The following is a 15,278-nucleotide window of genomic DNA, read 5'->3' on the forward strand; positions in this document are numbered from 1 at the left end:
GGAGTAAAACGCGCATGCGCAGTGCCTTTGTTTTCATACGCACATGGCCGATTGTTGAGTGAAACAGATGAACCAGAATTGGTTTGTAAAAATGGTGCAACTTCCGTGATGTGGAACTGGTTTGGTGTTTGTCCGTCAGATACACAACAAAGCACATTTTTTTGCAGAACATGCAAGCGGCCGTCGTTATTGTCATATTTGTCGGACTAAGATGCTCTTAAATCTGGGAGTAATCTGGGTCCTAAACTCCGTATGCTTCAGGTCAAACAACACTGCAGCATCACTGAGTTAAAAACTGTCTAAATTCTTTCATCTTTAATAAAACGATCAGCATTGCTGCTTTACCAGGTGTAACTATAAGTTTAACTTCCAGGCATCCATGAAAACAAAATTTATTACATTTAACGGAGTTAGAAGTTAGCAGGAAGCTAGCGGAAGTTAGCTCGCTAGTTTCGCTAGTTACCTAAGCATGATATAGCATGTTCTGACTGAGAGATTTCTGAAAAAATTCAAACGTACAGCTCTGCTATCACTTCCAACATAAATGAAGACAGGAAACTAAACAGCAGTGACGTTTGTAGGGTTACTGAAGTTGGGCTAGCTGGTATATAATGATGTGCTACGTGATCGCTAGCGACACAGCTATGTTAGCATAACATAAACAGTGAAGCTGGAGGACGAACACTAACACTTTTCCACTTATAAAAGTTAACGTGAAGGTTCCATGGTTAGAGACAAATGCAATCGCATGGCAGGATGCTGTAAACGGACCAAACTTCAGTCAGGAGAACAACTGAGATAATCCATCCACAATACGAGGTTAGTCATTAATATACTGCAACAACATGGGAATAGAGCAGCTGCCAGAGAATTCAACATTAATGAATCAATGGTACGTCTGCAATCTTTACACGACAAGAGTACGACAACAAAAGCCAAGGAAAGAATGCTTTACTGCTTTACAGTCGGTCAGTGAATTTGAGTCCGAACCTGGGCTTTGTTTCGCTGACTATCTAATGTGGCTGGTTATAATCACCACACTGGCACTAGTGTTGTGGCGTTACGATGCTCGTGCGATCAGCTGATACGTACTGCAATCAGCTCGCACAGGGTCCCGCCCCTGACTATCTCTGATTGGGACACACGATAGGGGCACGATGTGTGTCAGCTGATGACCACACGGAGACTCAGAGTTGCGGACACACTCTAGAGCGCTGCTTAGGTCGTTCTACGAGCTCGAGTATACTGAACTTTTTACACATTGCTTCTGCATTTTGATTTTTATTAAATAAATCAATTTAAATTAATATGAGGTTATGTTTCTTTATAGTGATGAAAGTCAGTCTATGTCAAGCTTTTTCCCTAAGATGCATTTTATGCAAATACATTGTATAAATTGCATCTGTATTAATTATCATGACGACCTTTTTTTGGTCTCCATGTTAATTTAATTATTCTCAGCAAAGGGAATTAATTGGCAGGTTATTTTCTTTATAGTGATGAAAGTCAGTCTATGTCAAGCTTTTTCCCTAAGATGCATTTTATGCAAATACATTGTATAAATTGCATCTGTATTAATTATCATGAGATAATGAATGCAGGTAATATCTGTGGGCAGATATTACCTTATGTCTTACCCTGTTACCCTTGAATACAGAAAGAAAAATACAGTACCAGTTTCTGTTTCATTTTGGCTTTTATATCAAACAGTCAGCAATGTACAAAGACGTCTGTATAACGTAACCCACAAATGTGATGACTGTGGCTGTGTGTGAATGTACAAGCAGCAGCAGGATGTACAACTGTCTGTTTTTGGTTTGAGGGGACTCTGCATTGCCTAAAGAATGTACACTATACCTTGCTTGTACAAAAACAATAAAGAAGCTCAAATATTCTACTATTCAAAATATAAATATGAATAAAGAATTCTAGCCTCTGCCGTTTTGTGATAAATCTCATCTCTATCGCAAATTTTCAAATATATATCGTGATAAATATTTTTGGCCATATCGCCCTGCTCTACTTGGGATGAATTAAATTCAGCAGCAAATAATGTGTGCATACATACATAATATAATATACATAATATGCACACACACACACACACACACACACATATATATATGTGGTAGCAAGCGCTCTCTCCTATGCAGTGGTCACTGCAGGGCAGCTTAAATAATGGGAAAAAGGCAGAGATTTTGAGCATTTGTCCCATACAGGACACTGTAGTTCAAGCTTCTCATTTGTCCAGGCACCATCTTGGCTCAGTGTTTACTGTGTTTGCTTTGCAAGGCCCAGCAGCAGACTCGGAGTGGTTTATGCCGCAGTGTGTAAATGGTGCGGTCCAAGCCACAAATTGAACGCTTGTGTTCGATCACACAACGCAGAGTCCTGCACTGGTAGTTTTACATATACACACACTAATATATATATATATATATAAATTTTTTAATGTTTTCTCTTTATTTTTACTACTTTCTACGTTGTAGATACAAACTGAAGGCATCAAGTATTTGAAGCAAGATATATGGAATTATGTAGCAAAGAAATAACTAATAATTCTAAATATGTCTTATATTTTAGATTTCTGAAAGTAGCCCGCTTGTCAAGGTTCATTTGTGAATTTATTGCCTTCTTAATGATGTTGGGACCATCAGTTGTGTTGTATAGAAGTCAGGTTGGTGCACAGCTGACAGCCCTATTTGACAACTGTTAGAATTCATATTATGGCGAGAACCAATCTGCTAAGTAAAGAGAAACAACAGCCCATCATTGCTTTAAGAACTGAAGGTCAGTCAGTCTGGGAAATTGATAAAACTTTGAATGTGTCCCTGAGTGCAGTCACAAAAACCATCAAGCGCTACGTTAAAACTGTCTCACATGTCTCACGTCTCAAAGAACATGGCACACCTGTTACCCTTCAGACACTTTCTTCTGAAGCGTTCTTTAGGAGCTGCCCGACAGACGACTAGTGTCGGAGTATCGACTTTTCTGGAGTGCCTGTAAATCTGCCAGCCTGCCTACTGGAGCCTGTGGATTATTTTCGCTGGTGACTGTACGGAGTTTTGTTTCCTCACCAGGATTTTCGTCTGTCTGTTTCTCCCGGTCGCCTCGTTTGGTTTGTTTCCCTTCTGGAGGTTTTTGGCAAACAGTACCAAGTAAGCTCTCCAACTCTCGGTAAAGTCTCTTTTATGCTTTTCTCAGTTTCGGGCAAGACCCTCCTAATTCTCCTGTTCCACTCAGATCGAGTGCACTACCGGTGTGCGTCTCCTCACCTGCACATCCCGGCTCCACATTCACATTTTATTGTATATACAGTGTCCCTGAAAATGCATCCCCTTCACTGTAAACAAATTGTTTCAACTCTGTGCCTCTGTGCGTTCTGCTCTCTGAGTCCACCGCTATTTTTCATAACACTGGAGGATACATTCATTCAAATCAGCCTCAGAAATAACAAGTTAACAGCATGCCTACCACAGCATGCTGCAGCAACATGTCATCCCATCAGGTTTGCATTTAGTTTATTTTTCAACAGCACAATGAGTCCAAACACACTTCCAGGCTGTGTAAGAGCTATCTGACCAAGAAGGAGAGTGATGGAGTGCTGACCAGATGATCTGGCCTCCACAGTCACCTGACCTAAATCCAGTGGAGATGGTTTGTGATGAGATGGAGCTCAGAGTGAAGGCAAAAGGCCCAACAAGTGCTCAGCATCTCTGTGAACTCCTTCAAGACTGTTGGAAACAATTTCAGGTGACGACCTCATGAAGCTCAGAGAGAGACAGCCAAGAGTGAGCAAAGCAGGAATCAAAGCAAAGGGTGGATGTTTAGAAGAATCTAAAATATCAAACATGTTTTGAGATATTTCACACTTTTTTGTTTACTACATAATTCCACATGTGTTCATTCATAGTGTCGATGCCTTCAATGAGAATCTACAATGTAAATAGTCATGAAAATAAAGACAAATCACTAAATGAGAAGGTGTGCCCAAACTTTTTGATGATAGTGTATATTGTACATTATTAGATGTGCACAATAAGGCTTGTAAGACAGCTCAAACTCATCCTGTCTATCTGCCTATTAATGGGCTATTACTACATGCCTTCATGTTGGCAGTAAAACCATCATAATGCCTGTGAGAAGTCACTATGATCCCTGAAAAGGGTGAAGGCCAGCAGCAAAACTGCAGCCTATGACCTGGGACATCATTTTTAAAACCTATGTGTGAAAGGACCGTGACACACTGGCTGCTTTTATGTCCTTTTTATTTATGACACACAGTTTTTTTGGTTTTGCAGCTTCTCCGTTGCACTTCACCACACTTTCTGAAGGGAAAAAGCTACAGGATCAGCCCAGCAGCTCTCCCAGAAAGGCAGGTGAGGGAGGAGGGAGGTGCAGGAGGTGGAAGGCCTACTGTTTTAGAGTCGGGTTTCCACCTGACACAGCCTCTCATTTCTCACTGAAAGTATCAAAATGCTGCAGTTAATGCATGGGTCACACAAAGCATCTCTCAGGTGATCTACTCCAAAACAGCTGGGGTATAAATCATGGACAAAGCTTAGGTTTTCAAATAAATTAAAACCCTGTCTGAGTCTTCGGTTGATTAATAAGCTGGAGTGAAAGATTGCTGCCTCGACACCTTCTCCTCGGCCTGTGCTTTAAGGAGACTATTCCTATGACTCAGCGGTGTTGATTCATTTAAATTAACATAATCATCCTGCTGTAACCCAGTTTCTGTAGGCAGAGAATCCATTTGTTTATCAATTATTAATTTATGTCCAGGGACTTAGAAGAGAATGAGCTAATCGCCATTTCACTGTTTTACTCTTTGGTGCAGTGGTAGACAGTGTTGGTCAAGTTACTTGAAAAAAGTAATCAGTAACTAATTACCGATTACTCCCCCCAAAAAGTAATCCTGTTACTTTACTGATTACTTATTTTCAAAAGTAATTAATTACTTAGTTACTTTTTAAAAACACGATTTACAACCTGAATAGGTGATAAAGCGATAGATCTTTCAGCCCAATTCTACTTTTTCTGCATAATCCATCATACAAAATGTAATCAAATGGAAAAGTCTCTTTTTAAAACTTGTTTTATTAGTTTTAATCTTTTAACTTTATGCATCAAGCAAACATTTAATTATCTGCAACATTCTCTGACTGGAAGAAATTAGTTTAACATTTAAACCTATTTTCTGCACATTCCAGCACATAAAATAAAATATTTTTTGTGTTTACACTCAGTCTTTCAAATAGATGCAAGTAAAACACAGCAGAAAATAAATAAAGTCAAAGACTCAGCGGTCCTGTTGCTCTATTTTCACCTGTAAAGCAGGAGTGGGTAGGCGGAGGTTTACCCTGGTGCAGGTGTGCCGCGGTCAGTGGAAGAATCCGCGAGTTTCTCTGTGAGTTTCCCATTACGTCGTAGCTACTCGGTGCTTGTTGGAAGTTTAGGGGTTTTTTCGCTGTAAAAAGAAGTTTTCTTCCCACGCACAGCGGACACTAATGTTTTTGTCACTTTTTATGGAATCAAACTCAAAGTAAGGTCAGTACTTCCACGCTTTAAACGCTGCACGCTCATACTCTCTCTGCACTCGATATGTGATCCATTGTTGATCTGCACACAGCTGTTGTCACGAACGTCGCACTCGCTTACGTCACTGTCGTGAGACATTCTCGCAAAAAAATCACGGTTTTAGTAACGCAGTAACGCAGCATTCCTACGGGAAAGTAACGGTAATCCCTTACTTTACTCGTTACCTAAAAAAAGTAATCAGATTACAGTAACGCATTACAGTAACGCATTACAAGTAACGCGTTACTGCCCATCTCTGGTGGTAGATACTATATAGTTCCTTCTGTGTGATTTTTTATGTTAGGTTTGTTTTTTGGTGGTCTGGGAGCTGACACGGTCTCTCAGAGGATGGGGTTTTATGGACATAACAAGAGAAGCTGCAAAGAGGTGTGTAAGACTGGAGCTCCTGGTCCCAACTGTGGATAGTCATGTTTTAATAAATTTGATCAGATTTATAGAAACGAGAGCTGCTCAGTCCAATGTTGTATTGATGCTCTACCTTCAGCTGCACCGACTACAGGGCCCTTGCTAGCTGTAGGTTTTTCATAGGTGTGAAGCTGACTCTCCAATTCCGTGATCCTTGCCTCTAGAACTGTAAACAGGTTACATTCATTACAAATATAGTTATTACTAAATGAGGCTGAAGAGTAACTAAACATCTGACACAATGTCAAGGGACCGCTGAAGAGGCTAATGCTGCAAGTAAGTCGGCTACAAGCTAAGCTAGCGAGTCTCTAGCATCACAGTGACTTACTACTGTGAATGTAATTAGCAGGTAAGAAACACAACTAAACAAGTTCATCTGACCAATGAAACCGGGAGAGAACTTTCAAAGAGCATCTTCAAGCACAAGATAAATCCCAACATTTGTAAAGATAAGCTGCTTCAACAGACGTCATTGCAGCTTTTACGTGTCACCAGGTATTAGACCCCTAAGTTCCAGGAAAGCTCTGAATGCTGTGAAGTTGTACTGGATACACCTCTGCCCCAAATTGGGGGTAGTTCCTCTGGACTGGCAGATGTGGAGATGGTCTCTCTTATATATGAAATGCTTGCTCTAACTTCAGCAGATCATACTCAGTCTTCCTATGAAGGCCTATGCCCTTCATAGGGGAGAATGTGTCCCTTTGTCAAAACTCAGTTCAGAAGGAGCAACTTCTGTCTAGTCCTGGGACACTTGCACAACTGGTCTGTACGTGCGCTGTGGTCTTGGTGCAGACTCATAATCATGTTGCTGGCATGTTCTGTGGTTAGTTTGGGAGCATAGATTATAAATCCTGTTGCTTCAGACTATTTGGTCCCTGTACAGCTGTAACATCAGCATGGTTGCTTTGCTAGAGTCAGACTCTTTCCCTGTGAATGCCAAGGTTGTATTTTGTCGCCAATTCTGTTCATAATTTTAATGGAGAATATAATAGAGAGCAGCCAAGAATGAGGAGATTTCTGGTTCTGTGGCTTCAGGATCTTACTTTTCTTTGCAAATGATGTGGTCCTGCTGGTCTTATCATTTGGTGACCTTCAGCTTATTTGCAGCCAAATTCAGTGCAGGGAGATGGGAATTAACACCTCTGTTTTTGAGGCAAAGATTCTTGGCAAGCAGTGGGTGGAGAACACGCTCAGGTAGGGGATGGGTTGTTGTATCTCATGGAATTACACATGAGTGGAGGAAGTGTGGAGATGGAGAGACTGAATGGTGCACAGAGTGCTGAGCATGAAGCCAAATGAGATTGGAGAGCTGGAAATGAGCCTCCACCAATGGGTGCACATACCATACATACCTTTATAATGCTTTGGCAGGTGGACAGTGGCAGTCCCACCAAACTGGTTCCATTGATTGACATGATCTGGTCTCCTATGTTCAGTCTGCCAGACCTCTCAGCTGGCCCAGCATGCATCATGTTGGCAATAATGACTGTAGGTAGGATGGAGCCCCATCCACTCTCCACGATGACCACGCCCAGAATCTCCCCCTTAGCTTTCTCTACAAACACCTGTGGTCACAGCAGGCAGTCGACAGGCAGAGAGAAACAAAAACAAATCATTTTAAATTACGTTTCATTGGAATTCATTTGTCTGAACTATCATGAAAAAGGATGCCATATTAATTTGTCATTCTAATCTCTACTACATATTCAGCAGTACAGACGTGATTATGCCAACCTGTGGATGGAAAGCAGAATAAAAAATACTGTTATGAAACCAGAAATGTTTGAAAATACATGCAGCCTTCTCACGTTTTTGCAGTTCTCAGATTTGGAGAAGTGCACGAGGTCATCATTGTACATGTCCTGAGTGTTCAGCAGGTCACTGTATTCCTTTTGGCTAAGGTCCTCAGGGTTAATGCCATTGGCCCGTAAGAATTCTTGATAGGCCACACTAAAGGCCTGTCCGATCGACTGGGCAATTAACTGGGCCTAGAGGACATGGCAGAGTTAGAAGATATTGGAAAAAAAGTTTTCAAAGACAGAAGTATGTTGTTGGACTCACATCCTCAGACTCAAACACATGGCAGATCATCTTATACTGGCGCTTGCTGTCTTGACTTGGCTCTGAGGTTTCCACGTTCTCCTCAGAATCAGTGCGAGGCATCCTGCGCCGGGCCATCAGAACCACTATGTTGCCAATGTCAGCAATGTAGGAGATAGTCCGCAAAGGGTGGTCCATCATAGTTTCCTTAAAGGCATAGAAACATTTACAGCCCTCCTCATGTGTACAAGACGCAGATTTTCTGCATTTGTTGTAAGTACTTTAGAATCTAACAATATATGTTATTGCATTTAAACCACATAAACAGTGGGTGTAGGAAAGTGAGGTAACGTTTGCAAACCATATAAAAATGATAGATAAACGATATACATGAGCTTATTGCTTTGTCCACTGTTATGCATCACAGTAATATGAGGCGCCAAACATGTCAACTGTTGCAAAACAACCACATCTTTGATTCATCTGTTCAGAGAACATTATTACCAATGATCTAACATACGGACCATTAATCTGATGTTAACACAGATGTTACCACAACACTACACAAACTGCAGAATATGCAAACGGTAATATAGATGAAAGGGAAACGTGTGCCTGCAGTGTGAGTGGGTACCTGAGAATCAGCGTTGAGCACTTTTATTCTCTGGGTAGAGATGAAAAGATCCACCTCTGTGAGAGGCTGAGGCTCACCCTCAGGTTCCTACACAAACACAGTCAGAAAGCAGCATTAGACACGGTGACATGTCTCAAAACAGCACAGCACACGCGTTTAGGCAAACATGACCAAACAGCTAAAGTGGTCAGTAAAAGCAGAGAAGTGCACTGCCTTCAGTTCTGGGTTTAAACTGGTCACAAACCGGCTGTGTGCAGGCAGGAATAGGACCCAAACACTAACTCACAGAAGAAAACGTGAACGCAAAGTAACACAGCTTTATTGCTGAATGCAAACCAATACAAAACTAAACCGGGAAATTCTAACAATAATATGGTCCAGGAAGTACGGAGAGCCACGAGGGACACGGAGCAACACGTGACTGAGGGAGACGCTGACATAAATACACAGATAACGAGGGACGTGGGAGCACACGGGGAACACAGCTGACACGAATAATCATAACAAGACAGGGGAAGCCAGACTGAACACAGTGAACATGAAAACACGGGACCTTCACAATAAAAAAGGACACATGATGCAGGAGAGGCAGACGCGAGGGAGCCTAAATGTACAAAGGTTAACACAGAATAAACTCAGGATACCACTAAGAATAATGGACCATAACACAACAGAAACACAAGGGACTCAAAACGCTTCAAAAGGACCCCGAACCATGACAAAACTGAGCAATCATTAATATTTATTAATCGTTTTAGTTTCACGACACAAATTAGGTTCCTGCACTTGCCAAATCTCACTGATTTTATTAGATTAAATTAATAAATAAGCCTGTGCTCATCCTGCAGTATAATTAAACTCCACAAACTACAAACTACAACAAATCACATGAGTTATTTTTGTCCCATCTAAGAAAAAACGAGGGCATATACTCTGCTGCCAAAAATATTTGCCCCTTCATGATTTTTTGGTTTTTGAATATTATTTGTTTTATTTATGTTTTATCGATAAAACGTTAATTTTAACCAGTGATAAACAACATAAATGCAAAATGCAGTTTTTAAATGATGTTTCCTTTAAGATCATGAAGTAATCCAGGTCTGGTCCTATGTGGAAAAGTCATTTTCCCTTAAATCTAATAACTGTTGTTCCACCCACAGCAGCAAGAACTGCAATCAAGCATTTACAGCGTGTCTTTTGTATCACGCAAAGATTGGCCCAGCCTTCTTTGCATCTTTATTTGGTTTCTGAGCATGAAAAGCCTGTTTAAAGTCAGACCAAAGCATCTCTTCTTCTTGGTGTATTTTGGTTCATTGTCTTGTGATCGTTGCTCCACCTGAGCTCACAAACTCTTGGCTGGACATTTTCATTCTGTTAACAGGGCAGAATTCATGGTTCCATCAATTACTGCAAGTCATCCGGGTCCTAAAGCAGCAAAGAATCCAGAGGCTTTCACACCAACAATGCCTGCAGTTTGCAGTGGTTTCTTCTTGAAATTCTCCCATGAATATCACGGCGCACAGTCTCGTGCTGTTGAATGTTGTTTTGGGTTTTTGTGCCCTCCTGCTTGATGTGCTCATGGAGTTTTTTTCTATTTGTGGATGATGTCTGTTGTTTGCTGGAGTTACTACACTTTTATTCATATCCTTAATCCTCCTGCTGCACATCATTTGGACCTAAATCTTTCTGTCAAGCCAACTGACACAAGTCATTTTTGAGTGAGTGGATCTAACCAGCATCATCAACTTAAATTAAACTGATGTTCTCAAGCAAGTTGATACTTCATGTTGCCCTCCACACCGTCTAGTCTCACATTCAGCTCATGACAAGCCTTTTCTAGTGCTTTTGCCTCCTTTGTCTTTATTCTAGACTCTAACTACTCCTGACTATTCATCTTTGTCAGCCTCGTCCTCTAAATACTTTCCAGTACTTCCTCCTTCCACCACCAAGTCTCGCCTTCTTTGCTACCTTTTCTCATCTACTTAATGTCTAAGTTCATTTGTTATTTGCTATTTTAATGAACAATAAAAAGAATCATAAAAGCACGTCTAAAAGAACAATGAATCCATTAACAGACAGTAAAAAATAGAAAGTGGACTTGCAGAAATAAAGCTAAGCACTTCTTTGCAAGACACAGAAGGTTCTGAACTCTGAAGAGAAAACGGAAATCAAGAGGTGAACCTTCTGTGAAGATACAGTGGTTTTCAGACATGTTGAAATTCAAGGAAAAAACAGTTCGAGACGTCAAATATTTGTCCAAAAAAAAGAAAAAGTGCTTTGGATGTTTTTAACATCCAAAGCATCAGTCAAAAAGCTGCAAAAGAAGAAGTCTTTGTGAAACATGTTTAGGAAAACAAAGTTTTACAGGAAGATCAGGAAGAGAGAGAGAAGTGCAGTGACGAGCATGGGGAGAGTGTAAAAACTCAAAAAACACTGAGTCAACGGAAGGAACAAATGAAGCTACATCAAACAGATCAGTGCATGGACACCATGTACTCCTCTACAGTTGTCCCAGTATGGATATCTACATCAAGTGACCCAGAGAATGAAATCCTCGTTTATGCACTACATGATGACCAAAGCGTTACCACATTCATCATGCGAGAGGCATCTGGGAACAAAACGAGAGCCAGTGGAGTTAAAGCTCTCCACACTTTCATCCAGAAACACGATCATCCCAAGTCAGAGCTGAGCTGCACTGCAGGTGAGAGGTTTCTGCTCGTCAAAGGTTTCTCTCCCTGTAACCTACTCAGTGCAGTTCATTCCTGCCAAAGTCACATTCCTACACCTCTGGGAAACAGTGGTCTCGACTATGCATCCATCGGAGTGTGAATGTTAGCCAAGCAGCACTGAAGTATAGAAGAAAGTGCTTGTATGAATGGGTGTGAATGAGGCATGAGGCAATACTGTTGCTGTCTAATGTTAAGTACATTCAATATATGCTCCGTTCAGGACAAAGACTGGGACCAAATGTTAAATTATAATGTTTCTAGTTCAACATTATGCAGGTCATCTATTGTGCGACCTGCAGTCAGGTTGTTGACTCCTAAAAAGAGACACAGAGCACATACCACAGATCATAGTTGTGGCCACGTGCTCTTTAGCTGCCATGATGCCAGGTCTCTCTCTGGATAAATAATAACTAACTAATAACAGGGCCTACAAGGCCAAACCCCACAAACCCCAAACGTGTCAGAAGATTCAGACTGTTACCTGCATCGAACACGTGGATTTCTTACATGACAAAAACTTTTCTATTTTACCAAGAATGAGATTTTCCAGGTTACATAGACAGTCCAACGTGTCCAATGTCCAACATAAGACATGCAACGTTGGCATTTAGGTTCAGCAAAACAATAATTCATCAGAATGACATTTTAAAAGTATCAAAGGACAACGATAATCATGTAGACACTGAACAGGACAGAGAGTAAAACACATGAAAAGCTGCACTCAGCAGTGATAAGGACAAGACAGACATGTAGGTACTGCACCTTCTTCTTGTTCTGGGCCAATTTCTGAGCCATCTGCCAAGCATGGAATAAAGCACACAGGACAATCACGGGTTAGGTCAATACACAGTAAAACATGGATTTGTGTATTAAATAACTGTCAATGGTGCGCCAAAAGGCTAATGCTCCAGCCTTTCAACAACCTCTATATATATACAGAATATTAATGATTAAGAAACAAGGCTTGTCTAAGTCACCCAGGCTTGTAAGCAGCACAGTAAAATTGATTTAATGCAGTCGGTTCCCTAGATTTCCCAATGCATGCTAACCATGTGCAATGGAAAATATCCATATGAAGATTTTACTGTTTATTTGTGGATAATGAATTGGATGCATAATATTTATTCCCTGTATATAGTAAATAATACACCTCATGTAGTGTGAACTTCCACAGCCCACATGCTTTATTTATAGTGCCTTTTGTGTGCACCAGTAGTCGAGCAGCTCTTGAGCCACTTTGGCGGGCTCACACTCCAGCACTTGCTCTGTCCACTCTTCTCCCTGTAAGATCCCAGCACCCAACTCAAACAGGGGAGACATGATGAGATGATGGAGATCAGCCTCCCCTGACACCACACCCTGAACCCGCTGCTCAACCCCTCCCCTGCAGTCGAGCCATAAACCACACCCTGCCACGTACCCCCATCACTTGACATAGAGCGGGGAGCCGAGGTTAAATCTTACTGCACGTCTGTCATTCTCCTTTGCAGATGTCTTCGTGCAGTCATGTCCATGTCTTTGTCACATCCATGCTATTAGTTGCTTATCAATCACTTCAAATGCTTGCAGCCTAATCTACGGTCCTGCCATCATCACCGTCCTGGAAACACTCAGATGAAAGCCACAGCAAAAGCAGTTCTCTTGTCAGCAAGGGCAATCTAGCTCTGGCTTTAGCGCTGGGCAGTTGCAGTTGTTTCCATTCTCTCATCCGCAAACCTTAACATGCCCCCATCAGCCAGTTTTGCCACCGGGAGCAGGCGATAGCCTGCTTCAGCAACAGCACGCAAATTTCTCCCGTTTGTGTCTTTAATATTCGCACAACTCCCCCTGGCTTCTGCTCCGCGGCTGCTGAGTGAGCCCTCATCTGGGACTCTCCTCAGCTCTTTCCGGGACAGTGGCGCAGCTGCCCCTCTGTTGGTCTTCCTTGGTCTCTTGTGTTCTGGGGGCCTCTGGATGTCTGGAGTTTTGATCTCCTCCATACCTGCTTCATGCCCTGGAGGACGGGGCTGTGGCCCCCCCACACCCTCTAGCAGATCATTACATGAAGGAACCTTTTAAAAAACAAAAAACAAGCGCGTCCATGCTCACAGGTGTACACACGGGTGATCACACCCACAAACTACACCCTTTTTGGCTCCTACCTCAAAGCACACTGTGTTCTGTTGATCTTATGTGCTGCACAATAATGTTTAATATTTAGTATTTACTGTCATATTCCCATATATCATTGTGATGTTGTTTATTCTATTACTCTTGTTCTCTTCTGCTTGTTTTCTTTTTTCTTTCTCAGCAGGTGACCCAGGTGATTGATATATGCATTTTTTTTTCTGCTCACTCTGTTGGTTTTTGTCTTTTGCCCTTCTCCCCCGTCCCTCTTCTCAGCTGTTTCTCTTTCCCTCTTTCTTTCTCCCCTTCTTTCCCCCAGTAAAGTCTGTCCCATATTCAGTAAGTGAAAATAAAATAAACAATAAAAGGTGAATCAAATGGACCATTACGGCAAGGCTGGGATGGTCAGTTTGGTAAAGTAAATCCGTTGGGCATCTTTCTTTGCCTTTAGACAACAATTCTGATGCAAAAGAGCCAAACGGGACAGGCAAAAAAATAAAAAAAGAAAAAAGAATATTCGCACAAGTGTCGAAGAATCAGAAAGGTAAAGTCCAGTTTAAGATGTCATGGGTAAAATGAAGGGAATGGGGACGAGTTGTTGCAGTCCCTTCATTTTACCCCGAGCACTCGGCTATGACGAACCTCTTATCTCTTGCTGTTTTGCAATCATCTTACTTTTAGCTGAAATTTTCTTTTGTTAACACTAAATCCAGACTCCATATATTTCAGATCATACTGACAGTCCCTGTTAACGAGCTCACATTCCCAGACTAATCAGCCCATTTATTTCAGCAGCCCAATCATTCAATCAGTCATGTGTGGTAATATTATTTAAGCCTGTGTGACCAAATCAACTTCTAGCAGTTATAAAATTCATTCTCTCACCTGCAGAGTGGTTTTAACTGCATGCACTCAGCATTTGCTTATTCCCCATTGGTTTAAAGCTGATCAGTTTCTTTAAAGCATAACCCAACTGAAAACTATAAATGTTTTTAGCTCTAACACTCATACCGTCACAGTCCTGGGTCAGTCAGTTTGAGTTTTGCATTATTACTGAACTTTGATTTTGTCAGCATTTATCATTTCTAGTCTTTTGGTTTCTGTGTCAGTGTTCTTTGTATTCTTGCCCTGAGTCTGTGGACGCAGTGATTTGGGGTTTGGTGTATTATTATTATTATTATTATTATCATTTGTGCACTCAAGTTCTAGCTTTGGGATGGTTTGTGTTCTGGTTCTGGGATTCTGGGCTGGTGCTCCCTAGTGATGGGACGTTCTGTATCGAGGCTTCGAAGCTTGTGTCGAGTAATGGAGGGGGCGTTTCCGCGATGCGCGTATCGAGGCTTGCTTCATTTATGGGAGGAGCTGAAAATGATGACGTCCGAAGCCTCGCTGCCCGGCTGTACCACGTGACTGGTTCATGAAGTGGTTCGAACTTTGCCGCGAGATATGACAGATATAAACCCCTCAGACTTCATTCAAAAATGTGGGTGTTTGATGGAGAGTTGCGGTTAGTGAGAGTTTGGAGACAGTTTGGAGGTTTATGAGAGTGAGGAGAGAAAGTCAGGAGAGAATGGAGCCAGCTAAGAAGAGGAGGACGTCCTCCCCTGTGTGGGGACATTTTGATCTTATTCCTCCCAACAAGGTATGTAAATTTCTACAGAAGATGTATTTTCATGATACTGATGGTGCAATAAAACCTATGTTAAGCTGTCTTGACTTTTGTACAAGGTGAAGTGTTTGCTATGTGCCAGGGAGCTGGG

General features: G+C 41.6%; 1 protein-coding gene across 1 annotated transcript in view; it reads right to left on the reverse strand.

Annotated features, from left to right (window-relative positions):
* apba1a (amyloid beta (A4) precursor protein-binding, family A, member 1a) overlaps positions 1-15,278 on the reverse strand; it is a 65,429-nt gene that overhangs the window by 1,005 nt on the left and 49,146 nt on the right. Inside the window, exons 6-10 of the mRNA XM_014340290.2 lie at positions 12,175-12,207; positions 8,681-8,767; positions 8,068-8,253; positions 7,815-7,994; positions 7,359-7,571 (exon numbers count right to left, since the gene is read on the reverse strand). Of these exons, the coding sequence (XP_014195776.2) occupies positions 7,359-7,571; positions 7,815-7,994; positions 8,068-8,253; positions 8,681-8,767; positions 12,175-12,207 (699 nt within the window). The remainder of the gene's footprint in view (positions 1-7,358; positions 7,572-7,814; positions 7,995-8,067; positions 8,254-8,680; positions 8,768-12,174; positions 12,208-15,278) is intronic.

The sequence above is a fragment of the Haplochromis burtoni genome, unplaced genomic scaffold (genome assembly GCF_018398535.1).
Source record: "Haplochromis burtoni strain Fernald_Lab_line unplaced genomic scaffold, NCSU_Asbu1 Contig_341, whole genome shotgun sequence".
Lineage (NCBI taxonomy): Eukaryota > Metazoa > Chordata > Actinopteri > Cichliformes > Cichlidae > Haplochromis > Haplochromis burtoni.